General features: G+C 32.7%; 1 protein-coding gene across 1 annotated transcript in view; it reads left to right on the top strand.

Annotated features, from left to right (window-relative positions):
• The first annotated feature begins 1,680 nt into the window (after nt 1-1,680).
• Nucleotides 1,681-17,282, top strand: part of LOC145267074 (multifunctional protein ADE2-like) — a 42,308-nt gene continuing 26,706 nt past the window's right edge. The window contains exon 1 of the mRNA XM_080123037.1: nt 1,681-2,179. Within this exon, the coding sequence (XP_079979163.1) occupies nt 2,131-2,179 (49 nt within the window). The 5' untranslated portion in view covers nt 1,681-2,130. The remainder of the gene's footprint in view (nt 2,180-17,282) is intronic.

A 17,282-nucleotide genomic window follows, 5' to 3' on the forward strand; every position in this document is an offset into this window, starting at 1 on the left:
CCCCAAGCAAACGGAATGATCGAGCGAGCACACAGGACATTAAAGACAGCAATTATTGCCAGAAGAGAATCTTGGTTGTCTGCTCTTCCTATAGTTCTTCTAGGTATCAGGATTACACCCAACGATTCCAATTATTCACCATTTACTGCAGTTACGGGTGCTAATGCACAGATACCTAGATTGTTAATCGATGCGTACGAGGATGCAAACATTGATATAACAGATGCTCACATAAAAGCTCTAGCTGAGGAGATGCGGAAATTTGACACAGACGGATTATCCAGTGGACACCTCCATTCTTTACCTACTGTGTACATTCCTAAGGATCTTCAAATTTGTGACAGCGTCTGGTTGAGAACAGACAGAATTCGAAAATCTATGGAAGCTCCATATACAGGTCCATTCCAAGTAGTACATCGTCATGGCAAATATTTTACTATTAAAATGTTTGATGATGTACACAGTAACGTTTCCATAGATAGATTGAAGCCTGCATATTCTTCAACAACGTCAAAAGATTTTGTTCCACCCCTTCCAGTATCTGACACTTTTGTATCTTCCTCTGATACAGACAGAGGTTGAAAAGAAACAAACTAAATCAAAGTCCGGGAGAACCATCAGGTGGAAAAAGGACAACACATATTTTTATTATTAAAAATAAAAATGATGTAAAAATTTTCTAAACAAAAAAAAAATGTTTTTTTTTTTTTCCAACCTACATTTACATGTAAATATACTACCAAACTTTCCTTCACAAAAAAAACCCCCAAAGCTATTTATCATGAACGATGAACCTTTAAACTCCGTTTACTGGGCGGAAAGTTATATGGTGAGCTACGATGTTCACTCTTTCGCTGCCGGAAATTCAAGTGCCCCGAGACGTTTTCTGCGCAAGCGGCTAGAGGCGCCCTTTTTCTTTTTACTGAATTGCTCTGGAGGTTCAATGTTTTGATCTTTTTTTGACCAATCAGAGAGTTTTCCGGGCTGTCGGAAATTATGTGTCTGGGAGCCGGTGAAAATCTTTAAAAACCTCTGTATTTTCCAAAAAAAAGGCAGTTAACAAAATTCAGAGATAGTGTTGAAAGATATATATATCACTACTGTCTGCAGCTCAAAACTAACGCGACAACACTGTGAACGTAGCAGGCGAGTCGGCTGATAAAACAATGTGGGCGAACACACAGACACAGTAACTAACTTTTGTATTCCCCCTTCTACTATCGCATGCTCATTTTTAATTAATTTTATGTAAACTATTATTTTAAAACTTCCTTAATCTCAACTAATTCCCCCCTTTTGTTCACTCATAAATGATTATTTTCATTGAAATATTTCCTAAAAAGTAATAAATCTTTTTTTATAAATTGAGAGTTAACTGTATTTGTTTTGTTGATATATTTTCTACGAAAGAACATCGTAAATTCGACTCTCTGTCTTGCTCTCTTTACTTCTTTTCCCCACAATAATAGTAAAATTAATTAATAAATAATAAACAAATGTAAGAAATACAGGAAAAGGCCAAAAAGTAACTTTTAATTGCATTTGGTAACATTTATTTGTTTGTGACCACTTTTTTCGTTTTACTGGAAAATGCCCCAAATTTTCGTCGAATTATACTTTGTTCAGATTATTAAACTACGGTTTTACTGTGATATAATAAAGTGTGAACACCCATTATAATTTTTTTTTTTTTTTTTTATCACGGTATGGACGTGGACGAGTAATCTCATGAAAAAAAAAAACGCATTTTTTATTTAGTGTTTCATTAACAGCGTGGGGACAAAGGATAAAAATTGACCAGAATGGCGACGTCTCCCGTATCATGTTTTATTAGCAAATCTTTTTTTACGTGACGTGGCGTTGTCGATATTAGCCTGGTAACATGCACAATAAAACTATAGGTGCGAAGGAATAACAGTTATATCTCGAAATTAGTTGCTTTTTATTTGAAAACAAAAAAGAAACTTGCGAACAACTGAACGGTTACCTCCCTCCCCGACGTTGAGACCACGTGGTGCTCGTTTCGCGCCATTCCTATTACGTTCTTCTTTTATTCAACAGTCGGGCTGCCACAAGTGTACCTTTCGTCCCGTGCAGAAACTCTGTCAAAAGAAAAAAAAAACTATCACCATGTCTGCCGAATTAAGAAAACTTCATGCTAAAGACGAAACCCGTGGTGGTAAGTATTATTTAATTTATTTGCGTTTGTTTCTAACATTTTTTCTTGTTAATTTTTAACTCCTCCCACTTTGAAGTTAAGTAACATTTTTGCTCACGTGTTTTCGGGTTCTTTTTACCCTTTTGTCTACCTTTAACATGTTACCGGGCTTTCTTATATAATAATGGTATCTTGTCTCTTTATTTGCTTTCTCACAAGGGCAGAGCTAGGCATAAGGTCTGTTTTTAATCTGAACAAAAATCCGACCTCCGAAGAAAAATTAAAAAAAACAAAAAAAAAAACCTAAATGGAATGATTTTTTTATAGAACCACTCCAGTTTCTAAACTAAATTTTTCTACGTAGCTTGAGCCAAGAACTAGGGGCAGTTTGTAGACTGAAACGATTTATATAAAAATATATTTTGTGGCCAAAATTAATGTTTGGTCCGGTTTGGGCTTTAAAGGCAATTTTCCCCCGACATTACATTCTACTTTTTAGAAGTCGATAAATGAGCGACTATCATCTAACGCACCCTAAACTGGTAAAATGACGACGGGTTACGTTACCCATTCAAATTAGGTCTCTGTTGAAAGAAGGGCTATATTCCCTCACTTTTTTTTTTTTTTTTTCCAAATTTTCTCGATGCTTCTACAGAATTTGAATCAAACTACACTTGGTTTACAAAATTTGATCCGTGCTGAAATGTTATTTAGAAAACTATTCTTAACATGGGTGTCTTGTACCTAATCTGTACTTAACCCAAAACTGGTGTTAGTGCACTTACTGATCCGCGCTATTTTTTAAATCGTATTTCCAAGTTTAATTAAAGTTTTGTTTGTTTATTATTCAGTTGTAAGGTACAGAATAGGTACAAGCCCATGTTAATAATGGCGGACCATCTCCGTAAAGGATAACCGGCTTTTTAAATAATTTTATTTTAGCACGGATCAAGGTACTGGTCGCGGTAAGAGTTCCCTGCCGAACACCCTAAAAAAAACAATGACTTCTCCCCACGCATGCGCAAAGGACATGTTTTAGTTGCCATAGTAACAAAACGATCATGAATTTTTATCGACTTTGTTTTACTGTTTATGAATATTGAAATAAGACATTACTACACATTTATTAATATCTTTTTTTTTTTTTCTGTTTATGTGTCACTTTTATCGACTTTTTCTTTTCTTATATTTCAATATTATATATATGAAATATTGAAATTATTCTTATATTGAAATAAAAGACATTACTACACATTTATTAATATCTTCAGTAAAAAAATAAACAGTAAAAAAAAAAGAAAATGCTATTAAAAAGTAAAAGTCGATAAAAGTGAGATATTATTAAATGTGTAGTATGTCTTTTATTTCAATATTCAAAAACAGTAAAACAGTCGATAAAAAATTCATGATCGTTTTGTTACTATGGCAACTAAAACATGTCCTTTGCGCATGCGTGGGGAGAAGTCAGTGTGGTTTTTTTTTTTTTTTTTTTTTTTTTTTTTTTTTTTTTTTTTTTAGGGTGTTCGGCAGGGAACTCTTACCGCGACCAGTACCCGGATCAATAACTGCTCTAGCACCACAAAACTACCTGACGAATGTATCCGGGTATATTTTTACGACCAGCCCTTGCGTACTATAAACACCACGAACCTCATGTTAAGAATGGCTTTCGAGGTGAGGTTGGAGGGAGTTATTCCTAAAGCCGTTCTTAGCATGAGGAGGTTCGTGGTGTTACTTGGGCACGTCGTAAAAAATTTACCTATACCCGGTGAACCAAGTGCAAGAGATCGAAACAGTTGCGTCTAAAGGGACAGTTGGAATTATAAAAAGATCTCTGTTGGAATTTAAATAGAGCGTGCGGCATCGTATTAGATGGCAGATCCCAACAAAACCGATACGAACAATATACACCCACTTCATCATGTTTTGGCAGGACATTCTTAACGAATATATAATAGACATATTCAAACCAGTTGTAATTTGTAGGATGTCCTAATCAAGAACTCAAACCAAAAATTAGGGCTTACAGGCCAAGAATCTGGCAATTAATTCTCGTGAATTGAGGTCCCCTCCCCCATCTGTCCTGCCCTCGATGGAAGAGATCCTTTTTTGTTATTCTTTCATTTCAGAGCCCCTCCCTCTATCCCTTTTTTAAGAGGTCGTTCTTTCATATGCCCAGCCCCACATTAAAAACCAACCATCATATCAAGTTCTCGTTGAATGAAGAGAAATGGATAATTTTTACTTAATTTTTTTTATTTAGTTTTATTTTATTTAGTTTTTTTTTTTCCCCCAAGCAAGTTTTATCGCATTTTTCGACGAGGTTGTTGTGTTCGCCATGTGAGTGGTATTCGTTGTTCGCCTCCTTCACCCCCACGTGGGCAAAGGAATGCACACGTTCCGTTTTTCAGTGTCTAGTTGGTGCAGGGAGGGCCTTCTTTTGAATTAGAATTATGAACTTCTGTATTTGTTAAACAGTACTTCTGCAGTTTACGAACCGTGCTGAGATAATAACGTTATGGGTTTGTATTAAAATTCAGGGGTACAAAAAAAAAGTTATCAAACAAATATATAACAAAACTTGGCCTCTTGGTTATGAACAAAGTGTAGTATCTGTTCTGATACATTTCACCTTTTCTGCCCTCGGTCAGTGGAGGAGAAATACGATGCTTATACATTTTTGGGACTGCGCCAGTGCGCCATTTTAACTAATTTGGTTTTTCTTGTTAAATACAAGTTTCGGGTTTGTATTACTGTACACATAGATTCGAAAAAGCTGTCAAAAAACAGATATATAACAAATGTTATCAAAGGCAAGATAAGTTACTTTTCTACCTAACTGGATATATTTTTCGTGTTTTTATTCAATGTAACATGTTTATTCAGCTCGAAAACCATACAGTTTTTACCGATGTATTGGAACATTCAAGATGGCGTCTTATTCTCTCTTTAACACGGTAAGTGTGGGAAAAGATGTTATAAATAAAAAACCGGATAAAATACTGTTAGAAACTCTCTCAATATGTTACCGTGACATAGGTTGACATATATTCGGCGGGTTTGTAATAGTATTTTGTATAGTTTATAACACCTTTTCCCAAACTTACGGTGTTAAAGAGGGTGTGAGACGCCATCTTGAATTTTCGAATACATTACATCGGTAAACACTGTTTTTCGAGCTGAATAAATATGTTACATTGAATAAAAACACAAAATATATCCAGTTTGGCAGAAAAGTAACTTATCTTGCCTTTGATAACATTTATTTGTTACATATTTGTTTTTTGACAACTTTTTCGAATCTGTGTACAGTAATAAAAACCCCAAGTTTCATACTATCTTGTTAGGTGGAAGCACAGAATAGTTACAAAACCCCCTCCCCATGTTAAGAATGGCTTTCAAAATAACGTTATTTCAGTATGGTACCGAAAAGGCAGAACAGAAAATACTTCATGATTGAGGCAATTATTTTTGTTCCTATCCAGAATGCCCCTTTTGGGAAGCTTGATTTTCCCCCACCCACATTTATTTCGCGCGCGTGTCGATAAAATCCAAGGGGGAAATCATTATTTTAAACTACCTGAATATTACTGAATTATTGAAGTTTTGGGTTTGTAGTATTTTGTATAGTTTTTATTTATAACACCTTTTTCCAAACTTACGGTGTTAAAGAGGGTTTGAGACGCCATTTTGAATTTTCCAATACATCGGTAAACACTGCATGTTTTTCGAGCTGAATAAACATGTTACATTGAATAAAAACACAAAAATATATCCAGTTTGGTAGAAAAGTAACTTATCTTGCCTTTGATAACATTTATTTGTTTTGACAACTTTTTCGAATCTGTACAATAATACAAACTCGAAGTTTTTAATCGTGTTAGTAAGTTGAACATTGTGGCCATCTTGTTTAAATGGAAACGAAAAATTACCTCCCATTTGAACAATCCTGTGTCTTACGATCGTTTTCATCAAATTCTATTTTTATTGTAATAATTTTCTACCTTATCGATTTTCGTAATGTTTAATAATTTTAAGAAAAATACGAGGAATACCTAGATCCTATTCAATAGGCTATTGTTTTCGTGTGAAATTCAGTATTACGATTTCCGAAATCTCGTCCCAATAGTGTAAGCGCCACAATTTGTTATATTATGGACCCTCTCCACCCAATTTTATCCGTCTAGCATTTTTTTTTCATTCGAACCGGTAGAAATCCAACACCACACGTGTCTAAATTTCTGATGTAATGCAACGTATCAACATATGTATACAATTAGTACGAATAGTTATTTAACTTCGTATTTTTGCAAGTAGCGACTTTTTTTTTTTTTTTCAATTGAACTATAGGAGTAGTTAGAATATTTAACATTGTATTCGATTCATCTAAATACTTTTTGTTTTTACCCCCCCCCCCTTTCCCTTGGAATTATGACCATCTTGAACTTTCTAGTTTTCAGATGGCTTTTATTGAAACCGAACCCAATTAGCCCAATTAATTATAATTTTATATAAATTTGATGCAATTACCGTATATTTCGGCGTATAAAACGACCCTTAAATCATCTTCAAAAATTGAGGGTCGTCTTATATCGGTTGTATACTGTACACATAGATTCGAAAAAGTTGTCAAAAAACAAATATATAACAAATGTTATCAAAGGCAAGATAAGTTAAGTTACTTTTCTACCTAACTGGATATATTTCCGTGTTTTTATTCAATTTAACATGTTTATTCAGCTCGAAAAGCATAGTGTTTACCGATGTATTCGAAAATTCAAGATGGCGCCAGACTCTCTCTTTAACACGGTAAGTTCAGGAAAAGATGTTATAAATAATAAACTAGACAAAATACTGTTAGAAATTCGTTCAATATATGTTATCGTGACATAAGTTGACATATATTTGTTTTGTTTTTTTTTAATAATATTTTGTCTAGTTTATTATTTATAACACCTTTTCCCAAACTTACCATGTTAAAGAGAGTGTCGGGCGCCATTTTGAATTTTCCAATACATCGGTAAACACTGTATGTTTTTCGAGCTGAATAAACATGTTACATTGAATAAAAAACACCAAAAATGTATCCAGTTTGGTAGAAAAGTAACTTATCTTGCCTTTGATAATATTTGTTTGTTATATATTTGTTTTTTGACAACTTTTTCGAATCTGTGTACAGTAATACAAACCCATATATATATATATATATATATATATATATATATATATATATATATATATATATACATACTAGCAGTTCAGCCCAGCGCCCCAGCTTTGCTCGGGCCCTATGTACTGTACATAAAATTATGTGCATATGTATATACATATTAAAAAGTTACTCATGTCCAGGTAACCTACATCTAAAATTTCAAGTGTTTTAGACCATAAATTGGCTGAAAAATTTGGTAGACTGCAGAAGTCAAATTTTTTTTTACCCCCCCCCCCCAACATTTATTGGAAACTGATTAAAAAGATTTTCCCAAAACTCAATCTCCCCCTTTGTCAAATCTCGAGTCTCTAGAGTGGAAATTGAGTTATTTGGTAGGGAAATGTACATACACACACACATTTTTCACTTTTATAAATATTAGTGGTCTGACAAGGCCACAGGGAAACAATTGAATCAAAATGAATTGAATATATATATATATATATATATTATATACACACACACCACATTTTTTTTGGCAATTTTATAAGTTTGAAATCTCAGTAACTATTGATTAGAATTTAACAAATGAAGACTTGTTGGAAAGGTAATGACCTGAATTGTGTAGCGAGCTATGTGACATTTGCCCTTAATGGTCGCACATTAAATGGATCATCCATCATCCAGAGCCTATTTTTGGCACTTTTTTACAGCCATAAAATGTTTCAATCAGTTCTTTGTTTTCCTAACTTTGCATATAAATTAGAAAATATCTGATTTTTCACCAAACCTCTGGCCTTGATGGGCGCGAGCTAAAACTTGTTTCTATGGTTTCAAATGATCTGAAATAACAGCAATGGGAGATTAAATTTGAAATATTTCTCATACGTTATATCTTCCCTCTTGGTTTTCTATCTATAAATATAAAAACGAAAATGTTTGTATGTCTGCTAAAAACTTTTGACAAACAGAACAAAAATTCACGAATTTGGTCGCATATGAAAGCCCCATCCTTCGCCCGACAAATATCGAAAAATTGGCCAAAAACGCTAATTTTTTCACCCTGAAATCAGCACTTTTCTATGGGGGGGGGGGTCAGCAAAAACCGTCCTCTCATGACGATGTCGCTTCTACGCATGCGTCATACGACGTCGTAAACTGATTTAGTTTAAAAAATTTTTTAAATTTGTGTACGTCGTCTTAGGTCAGTTGGTTAGAATGCGTTATCTAAAGGTTTTGGGTTCAAATCGTGGTGTGAAATGTCTTTAAATTTTAATATTGAAGAAGCAGGGCTATTTAAGCCATTTTTCACGTAACGTTCGTTTTTATATATATATATATATATATATATATATATATATATATATATATACTTCGCTTATTCTTAACCCCACACACCCAAAATCACCCGGGCAACGCAGGGTACCCACCGATTTTCTTAAATTTTAATATTGAAACAGGCTTATTTAAGCCTTTTTTTTAACGTTCATTTTTCTGTTTTCTTTTTTGTTTTTCAGATTTTTACATTTAACATCGTTCGTTTGCCTTACGTTAGTTTTGTGTTTTTTTTTTTTTTTTTTTAGTTTTAACTTTTTTATATATATATTTAATTGTTTAATATTTAAAAATATTTACTTCGCTTATGTTTTGATTACCGCCCGAACACACACACCTCTAAACACCCGAGCAACGCTACTCCCCCCCCCCTCCCGCTGCTTTATTTTTCAGATTTTTTTTAAGTTTTAACGTTTTTTAGTTATTCTATGGTTTAACACCTCCGCCCGAGCACACACCTCCAAACACTCGGCCAACGAGTTAAGCATAAAGTAAATTTTAGTGTGTAAGGATTATTTGATATTGGAGATATTCATAATCACACTCTATTTTTAAAAGAAGGGAGATATAACATAAGAAATATTTATAATCAAGTTTCTTGCTGTTATTTCTGATCATTTGAAACCACAGCAAGTTTATGTGTGTGGTCTCTCTCCTTCCCCCGTCCCCATCAAGGTTAGATATTTGGGGGGGGGGGGAATATCATTTTTTTTTTTATTCATAGCAATCATAACTTCCTACACTGATTATTCCAGAAGGATGAAACACTAGTGTCTGTAGATATTTAAATGAATTATTTATAACTAGCCTCGGTGTCTATTACTGCGAAGGAGGAAAAGATGTGACGTCTTTGCCGTTGCGTCCATCGCAAAACCAGAAGTGGCGAAGGTTTAAATTGAGGCTAGTCAATTTAAAAGAGGGGATGACTTTCGAAAATATTGGCAAAAAAAAAAAAAAAAAAAAAAAAAATGACTCCTCTTTGTAGAAAAGTGCCCAGTTGAAGGTGAAGGAATTAATATATTTTGTGGCCAATTTTTCGATATTTGTTCGAAGGGTCGAGCTTCAAAACGATACCGATCTGTGAAAATCTAATGCCTCTGTCAAAAGTTTTAGGCCGACGTACATACATACATTTAAACAGATAGGTCAGATTTATATTATACTAGCGTGGGTGCCTGGGTGTTTGTCTGTGTAAAAGAAAAGTTTTGGGAGGCAGGTAGAAGGTGGGGGTGCAAAACGAACGTACATCAAGTCTATTGCCAAGGTCGCTGGAAAATTGGTGGGATCCTTCTACCGCTCCAGAAGATATCTCACTGCTGACGCAATTCTCTACTTACATAAAAGCCAAGTACGTCCAAGGATGGAGTACTGCTGCCACATCTGGGCAGGAGCTGCTAAAAAACTCTATCCTGCCTTGACAGAGTACAAAATAGGCTTAGTGGGGATGACCTTTTCTCTTCCCTGCAACCTCTCTCCCACACTTTGTTTTTTTCCTTGGCAGGTGCTCGTCTGAGCTCCAATCCCTGGTCCTCCCTCGCCGATTTTTCATGACCCCCCCCCCCCGTCTAGTTGAAACCACTGTAAAAAAAATTCCCCCACTCTTTATCTGTGCCAAAACCAAAACGTAGATTCCATGAACAAAACTTCTTTCTTAGAAGTGCACTGCATGCCTGTGGAACTCTGTTCTTTTTCCCATAATCTGGATGTCTTCAAGTCCAACATAAACAAATTCCTGATGAACTGCCTCCTTGAATAGACACTCAAATCTCAACACTAACGTACTGTACACGTAATAACCCTTATCCCTGAGTGGATTCTGGTCCTTGATAAGTGGTGACCACGTTGTTAAAAAAAAAAAAAAAAAAAAAAAAAAAAAACTGACATCTTATCGCTCGGTCATGACTGGACAGGAACTGAAAAGGTTTTTAATTTAACGATTAAAAAGTTGCGACAGGTGCGTAAACATTACACGATAGGGGAATCTGTGGTTGCAAGCCAGTTTCCCCCCAAATCAAAACAAAATGGAAACTAAATAATAACCGAAGTAATAACCCTGTTTAAATATTTAACAAAAAAAAAAAAAAATGTTAAACCTAAAAAAAATTGAAAAACAAAACGTAAGCAAACGATGTTAAAACTTTTTAAAAAATTGGAGAAAACAAAAAAAAAATCGAACGTGATGGAAAGAAAAACAAAAAAATGGCATAAATAACCCTGTTTCAATATTAAAACATAAAAAATCGGGGGAAAAAAAAAAAATTATTGGATACCGCAGATCGAACCTGCAATCTAAAGATAACATCACTGCCACTTTGGCCATTAAAAATAAAAATTCCTCTGCAAAACCACCAAACCAAACACTATGAATAAATATTTGGAGATATTTAGAACTTAATGCATAAAATTTTTTCTAAAATGACTGGATTCAACATTAAATAACCTGAAAAGGGGTAAATATTCATGTGATTGATTAGAAACTGAAATTTATTTAACTGTTACATATGCCCGAGACGGACCATGATTTCATTGACATGGATAGCCCTTTGCTGTTTTAGAAGAAACCCTAATAATACGTCCAAAATCTGACTCCTAAAATGAAGACTTTCTTTTTTTTTTCTTTTTTTTTTTTTCTTTAATAGAATTCAGCGATCGCCAGTTTCATAGTCTGTTGAATTTGCGTGTCTCTTTTTTGGTGAGGGGGAAAATAGTGTTTACGGGTGGGGAGGTTCTTTATGACTGAAAAAAAAATGAAAATAATTAAAATGTTAATTATGAATGCTGCATTTTTTTTTTTTTTTTTTTTTTTTTTCTATGCCACATTCATGATGATGCTGTAGGTGTATCAGAAATTTGGAGAAATTTTTGACACCCCTAACAGAAAACTGCGAATAAAATATAAAAACCTCGTAATTTCTCTTTTTAAAGTGGGTTGTTTATTTTCTGTATGGAATATACTTCCAAAATAAAATATTGAAGTTGTTTAAAAAATAATAGAAATATTATTTTTTTAATTTTTTAAGTGTTTACAAAATGCCGGCGTGCCTTCATGCAGCCTTTTTTTTTTTTTTTTTTTTTTTTTTTTACGTAATAAAATCAATAGAATTTTACGAGTTAAATATTTTTCGATTTTTAAACTTTAAAAATCTATCAATTTTTCTACTGGTTAAATTTTTACGATGTTTTCAGGATCAATGTGAAATTTTATGCTCTTTCCAATAAGCCAAATATATTTTAGACAAACGTTTTTTTTTTTTTGTTTTTTTTTTAAATTCACCCCCATTTTGAAATGTCTATTAAAATTTTTAATTAATTTATGTGCCAAAGTTTTATATATCACAAATTGAAGATAAAAGATCAATAAAGAAAATATTCTAATTTAAAACAAAAAAAAAAATAGTTTTTTGGAAATTTACCTGTAAAGTCCAGTGTAAAACATTTTTTTTTTTTTTTTTAATGAAAGCTCATATTATGCTTACGTCGTCAAGTAAATACCAGACGCTGACGGCAAATATTTCTATTTCATTGAATTTTTTTTTTTTCTTTTCTTTTTATAGATATTTCAAAAAAAAAAATTAGTCGATAAAGAAGTATTAAAATATATCAGTCAAAAACTCGTGTATTTCATTAAAAGAATTAAAAAAAAAAAAAAAAAATCGATGAAGCGGATTTTTTTGTTCTAGGGGGAAAAAACTTATAAGTGAATGTATGTTTCCTATCTAACTACAGAGGATGAAAAATACTAATTTTGGTTAACACACGCAATACACATTTATGTCCCTTGGACAAATCCGTATTTCATAAATTTCATTTTAGCAGCAGCTTTTTACAGCTTCACGCAAAACACGTTGCGAAAATACATGGAATTTAAAATATAAATATTGATAAATTCTTAACAATGAAGAATGGAACTATCCATTTAATAGTATGTTTTTTAAGTGATTTTTTTGGCATTTATATATATATATACACACACATATATTCATAAGCAAGTCAAAATATGTTGATTTTCTTTATTTTTTTTTTTTTAAAGAAAACAGCTTTAAAAAGCAAATATGGCATAATTTACTATTAAACCTGTTATTTTTTTTAAAATTTGGTCTTTGCTCCTTTGAATTGAAAAAAAATTAGGGTTTGAATTACATTTTTCAAGTAGTTATAAGCTTAGAAAATGCTAAGTTGAATTATTAAAGTGCTGATTATCATTTTTAATGGCCACTTTCTGATACACCTAGTGATGCTGTGTTGTGTGATTTATTGATCAAAATGCTGGTTAAACTCGCATGTGATCAATAGATGATTTACTGGGTGGGGATGTAATAACTGTTATTAAAGGTTTTGGTATTATACTAGCAGGGCGCCCGGCATTGCTCTGTCGTAAAATATGCAAAAATATGAAATTTTGATTCAAATATATAAAGTTTCATGTCTGTAGACCAAAAAACTGTAGAAGTTTAGCAGGCAAAATGTTTTAAAACAAAAAAAATATATATATATGCATATATTATATATGGAAAGGGTTTTGTGTTTACTATAAACAGGTATAAATCATTTATTATATCTGCATGAATATAATTACACAATAGTTAATTAAAGATGATTATCCCATAAAAAAAAAACTAATAGGGAATTAAAATGAATGTTTAAAAGAATATGCAAATAAATGCAATTGCACGGCCATATATAACAAAGTTGTATTTTCTTTTTAAATAAATAGAAAAAAGTTATTCTTTTAATATGAATATCAATACACAAAAAAAAAAAAAGATTTATAAGCGTATATATTTGAGTATTTAGAAAGTATTACCCACCCTTTCCTCCCTTTATATAGTCCTGCAAGACCACTCATCAGGGACATATTTCCTGTCCGTGTGTGTGGTTTATTTTATACATAATTGGAGCTTAACATTGCAACTGAAATGGTCACATTTGAAAGTGTTTTTTGTTTATATTTTTCTAAATGGCAACTAAAAATAGTAATGCTTATCTTTTGGCGATCTTTTTTTCTTTTTTTTCTTTTTCTTTCTTTTTTTTTTTTTCACTGACCCTCTTTCACAGCGTATTAAGTGGGAAATATCTTTTCAACCTTTTTTAAATTAAAAAAAAATAAATAAATAAAACAAGCAAAGTTGAATTATTTAAACAATGGAACATTGTACTCTTTTTTTTTTTTTTTTTTTTTTTTTTACAAAAGCTGTTTAAAAAAATCCTAAATTAACATTTTTATACCTTCAAGTTTCAACATAAAGTTTGATGCATATATAGAATTACACTCATTTAAAAAAAATAAAATCTTTGTATGTTCTTGTCACTGAACAGTGGTCACATTCCAAAAATCACTTGGGTTTGGTTAGCACTTTAAATTGCAGAATTTGTCTGAGTTTGATTTCAAAATTTCTTTTAAAAATGAAAAATGTTTCAACAATGCTAACTACTAAATTCCCACCACATATAAAGCAGATGAATGACATGAAACTGAAACCTTAACATCTTCAATCTGATGTTCTACGCACTGATCTATTTATTTGTTCTTATAGAACTTAAAACATTACCTTCAAATAATTATAAATTTGTCGTATATTTGATTTAGATGTTTCAAATTAAGACCCTCCCCCCGCGGCCCCCCCTCCCCCCAAAAAAACAACAGATTAAACCCTTCCTGTAATAATCTTGATTTTGCGGTGGGAGTTTAGTTCTGTGCAGTTCTAGGAGGTTCACCCACCCAGGCCCTGCCTTCTCTCTTTGGGAAGGGGTTCGTTTATTGTTAATCGCCTGGGCCACCCTCATCAAGGAATGCTGACGGGTTCGCCCAGGCAGACCCGTCAGCATTCCCCTTATAGAGGGCATTGACTTCTCAATCCCACTTTTTGATCTTGGTGTCAGTTTTTGCAATGGGAGAGAACAACCCATCTCATATATATATTGCGAGTGAAACGCTTGAATTTGTGAGTGATTTTTCAAAGTGGTGACTGAAAGTACTGAAACGCTTATCTTTTGGCGATTGTATTTCTTTTTCATTAATTTTCTAATGCTAAAAGAGTGAGAAATATCTTTTCAGCTTTTTTTTTTTTTTTTTTTTTTTTTTTTTTTTTTTTTTTTTTTTTTTTGTAATGAAACGAGCAGAGTTCAATTTTAAAAGGTTTAATATACTCTTTTAAGTGGAGGCTGTTTAAAAAAAAAAATCTGAAATTCGAATTCTTCAAGTCTCAACATAAAATTGGGTGCATATTTAGAATTACTTTTTAAAAAAAAAAGTAATGAAGAGTTTTATGATGTATTTACTCGTCACAGAACAAAGCTGTCATATTCCAAAAATCATATGGGTTTGGCTAGTAAGCACAAATATTTAGTTGTCAAAAGGTCAACTAAAGATGAATTTGTCTGTGGAGCCCCCAAGATTATATATATATATATATATATATATATATATATATATATATATGGGAGAGAGAGAGAGATATTACTAAGTTCTCAAATCATGGGACCCCCCCCCTTCCTTGAAATACATAGTTATTTGAATATTCCATTAAAGTTCTTTATCTCAAACATTGAGTTAGTAAAGAATTTGGGAATATAATTTCTCTCACTGCAATTGACCATTTAAATATGTTACATGTCCTGTGGTCCCTTGGTGTTACTGGATTCTAGCACAAGAGTTCATCTAGTCTGGTAGAGTATCCATCTTAATGTTATTTGAGTTTGTAAGTAAAAAGTATCTTCATGCCAGGTTGTTCTGACAAATATGTGTGTTGCTCAGAGAATAAGGATGAGGGTGGAGAGGTGCATATTTTGGTTTGGATTCTAGCTGATGGCATCCCCAAGTCATTTTGATCTCACTATTATATATTAGGTTCAATATAATAATCAATAGAGAATTGTCTCTATAATAATAAATACATAATCTGTATGAATTAAATTCGTATTTAAGCATATCTTATGAACAGGCAACGTCGGAAGACCTGCTAGTATAACCCTGAAAGTGTTTTGCTCCGCAATGTAATATTTATGCATGCTTTAATGCAATCCTAAAACAAGTCTTCAAAAATGTTTTGATTGGAGAATTATTTTTAGCCACAAATAAAGAGAAATGGCACAAAAGAAAGGTGTTATTTAAAGATAGTAAATATTCCCGGGTAATACCAGATAGGAATTTAGTTTTTGGATGAAAGCAAAGATTCAAATAAAAATGACCTGGCCTTTTTAACAAATGAGAGACCGTACTAATTTCTCACCCTGTCTCCATGAGAAAATGTCAATTTGAGAGTTAGGATGATCATGACTGGTGACCCAATTATGAACTGAAGGTCATAGCATCCCCTCTCCTTCTCTTTCCTTCTCCTCCTCCTTTAGCCTAATGAAAGCCATTTCAACAAAACTTGTGTCTTGTTTTGTTTTTTTCTGAGTTTCTGTTCACTAGACTGTATCTTTCCTTTCAATACCACGTGGGACCTTTTTGGGCTCCCATCTTGTTTTATTCACTTTTTTTTTTTTTTTTTTTTACTTAGTCATAGTTAGTGCTATGACAAAGGAATATTCTTATTGTTTTGACCCTCGAGTATATATCCGACACAGTTAGACACAATTTATGAGAACCACATCACTCTATCTGTAAATGTAAGATATTAACTGATATACTCGAGTCAAAATAATGAAAAGAATATTCTCTTGTCATAGCCCTAGTCATAAGTCTTTCTTTTAAATTTTACTTTAAATAAAAATTGACAACCTATACAAGGTGGTCAATCACGGAGGGATTTTTAACTTAAATAGATTTTTAATGGAATTTTCATATGATTAGGACAATGCTTTTTTTTTCTACAAAATCTATTATGGCATGTGTTCTTGAAAATTGTCTGATCTAGTCCCTGCTTCTTTGTTTCAGCTCGTTTGACTTGTTGGGTCTAGTGGTCTTCATCAATTTGTTTTGATACCTCATTGTAATACAGCATCATATTCCAGTAGCTTCTTTTCAAGAACTACAGGCTTATAGAACTCTTTCTACTGACTGTTTTCCTCCTACCTATAGCTTTTTATTTTATTTTTTTTATCAAGACTGAAGCTAATAGACAACTGTCTTTTCAATCTTTCATTTTTGTTAGCTCTTGACATCAAGTGGCTTCAAACCTTGCCTGAAGAAATTTCCATAAAGAAAGATATGAAAAATATATTGAAATACAATAGTTTTTTTTTTCCGAGAAACTACACGAGATACACTTCTACGAGAGTTATTACAAAAGTAAAGCCTCTTTTCTTGTTCAACTAAAAGTTGAACAGCTACAAGGACGGGAGTGGTACCATTAAAACGAGCGACCTTTTTTATACTTCTACATAGTCACCACCATTCTCGATGACTTTTTGCCAGGAATTCAATGCCACGTCTCTGCTTCTGACGAACATCAAGGAAAGAGGGTTGCTGTCTGAATCTTGCACTTTCAATATCTAACAGGGGAAACTTTATAGGTTGTGAATGTGTAAGTTCAATCACCATAACTATGCAATTTGCGATCCCTTCTGATCGATTTTGGCGGAAAAAAAAATAAAAGGTATTATTTTAGGAACATCTCCCTCGTATTATTGAATTCAGTTTGACCTCTAACCTGATTAAAAAAATAATTTTTCAAAATGCAGTATTATCTTGGT

Source organism: Euprymna scolopes, chromosome 42 (assembly GCF_053919585.1).
Source record: "Euprymna scolopes isolate OS-2025 chromosome 42, ASM5391958v1, whole genome shotgun sequence".
Classification (NCBI taxonomy): Eukaryota; Metazoa; Mollusca; class Cephalopoda; order Sepiida; family Sepiolidae; genus Euprymna; species Euprymna scolopes.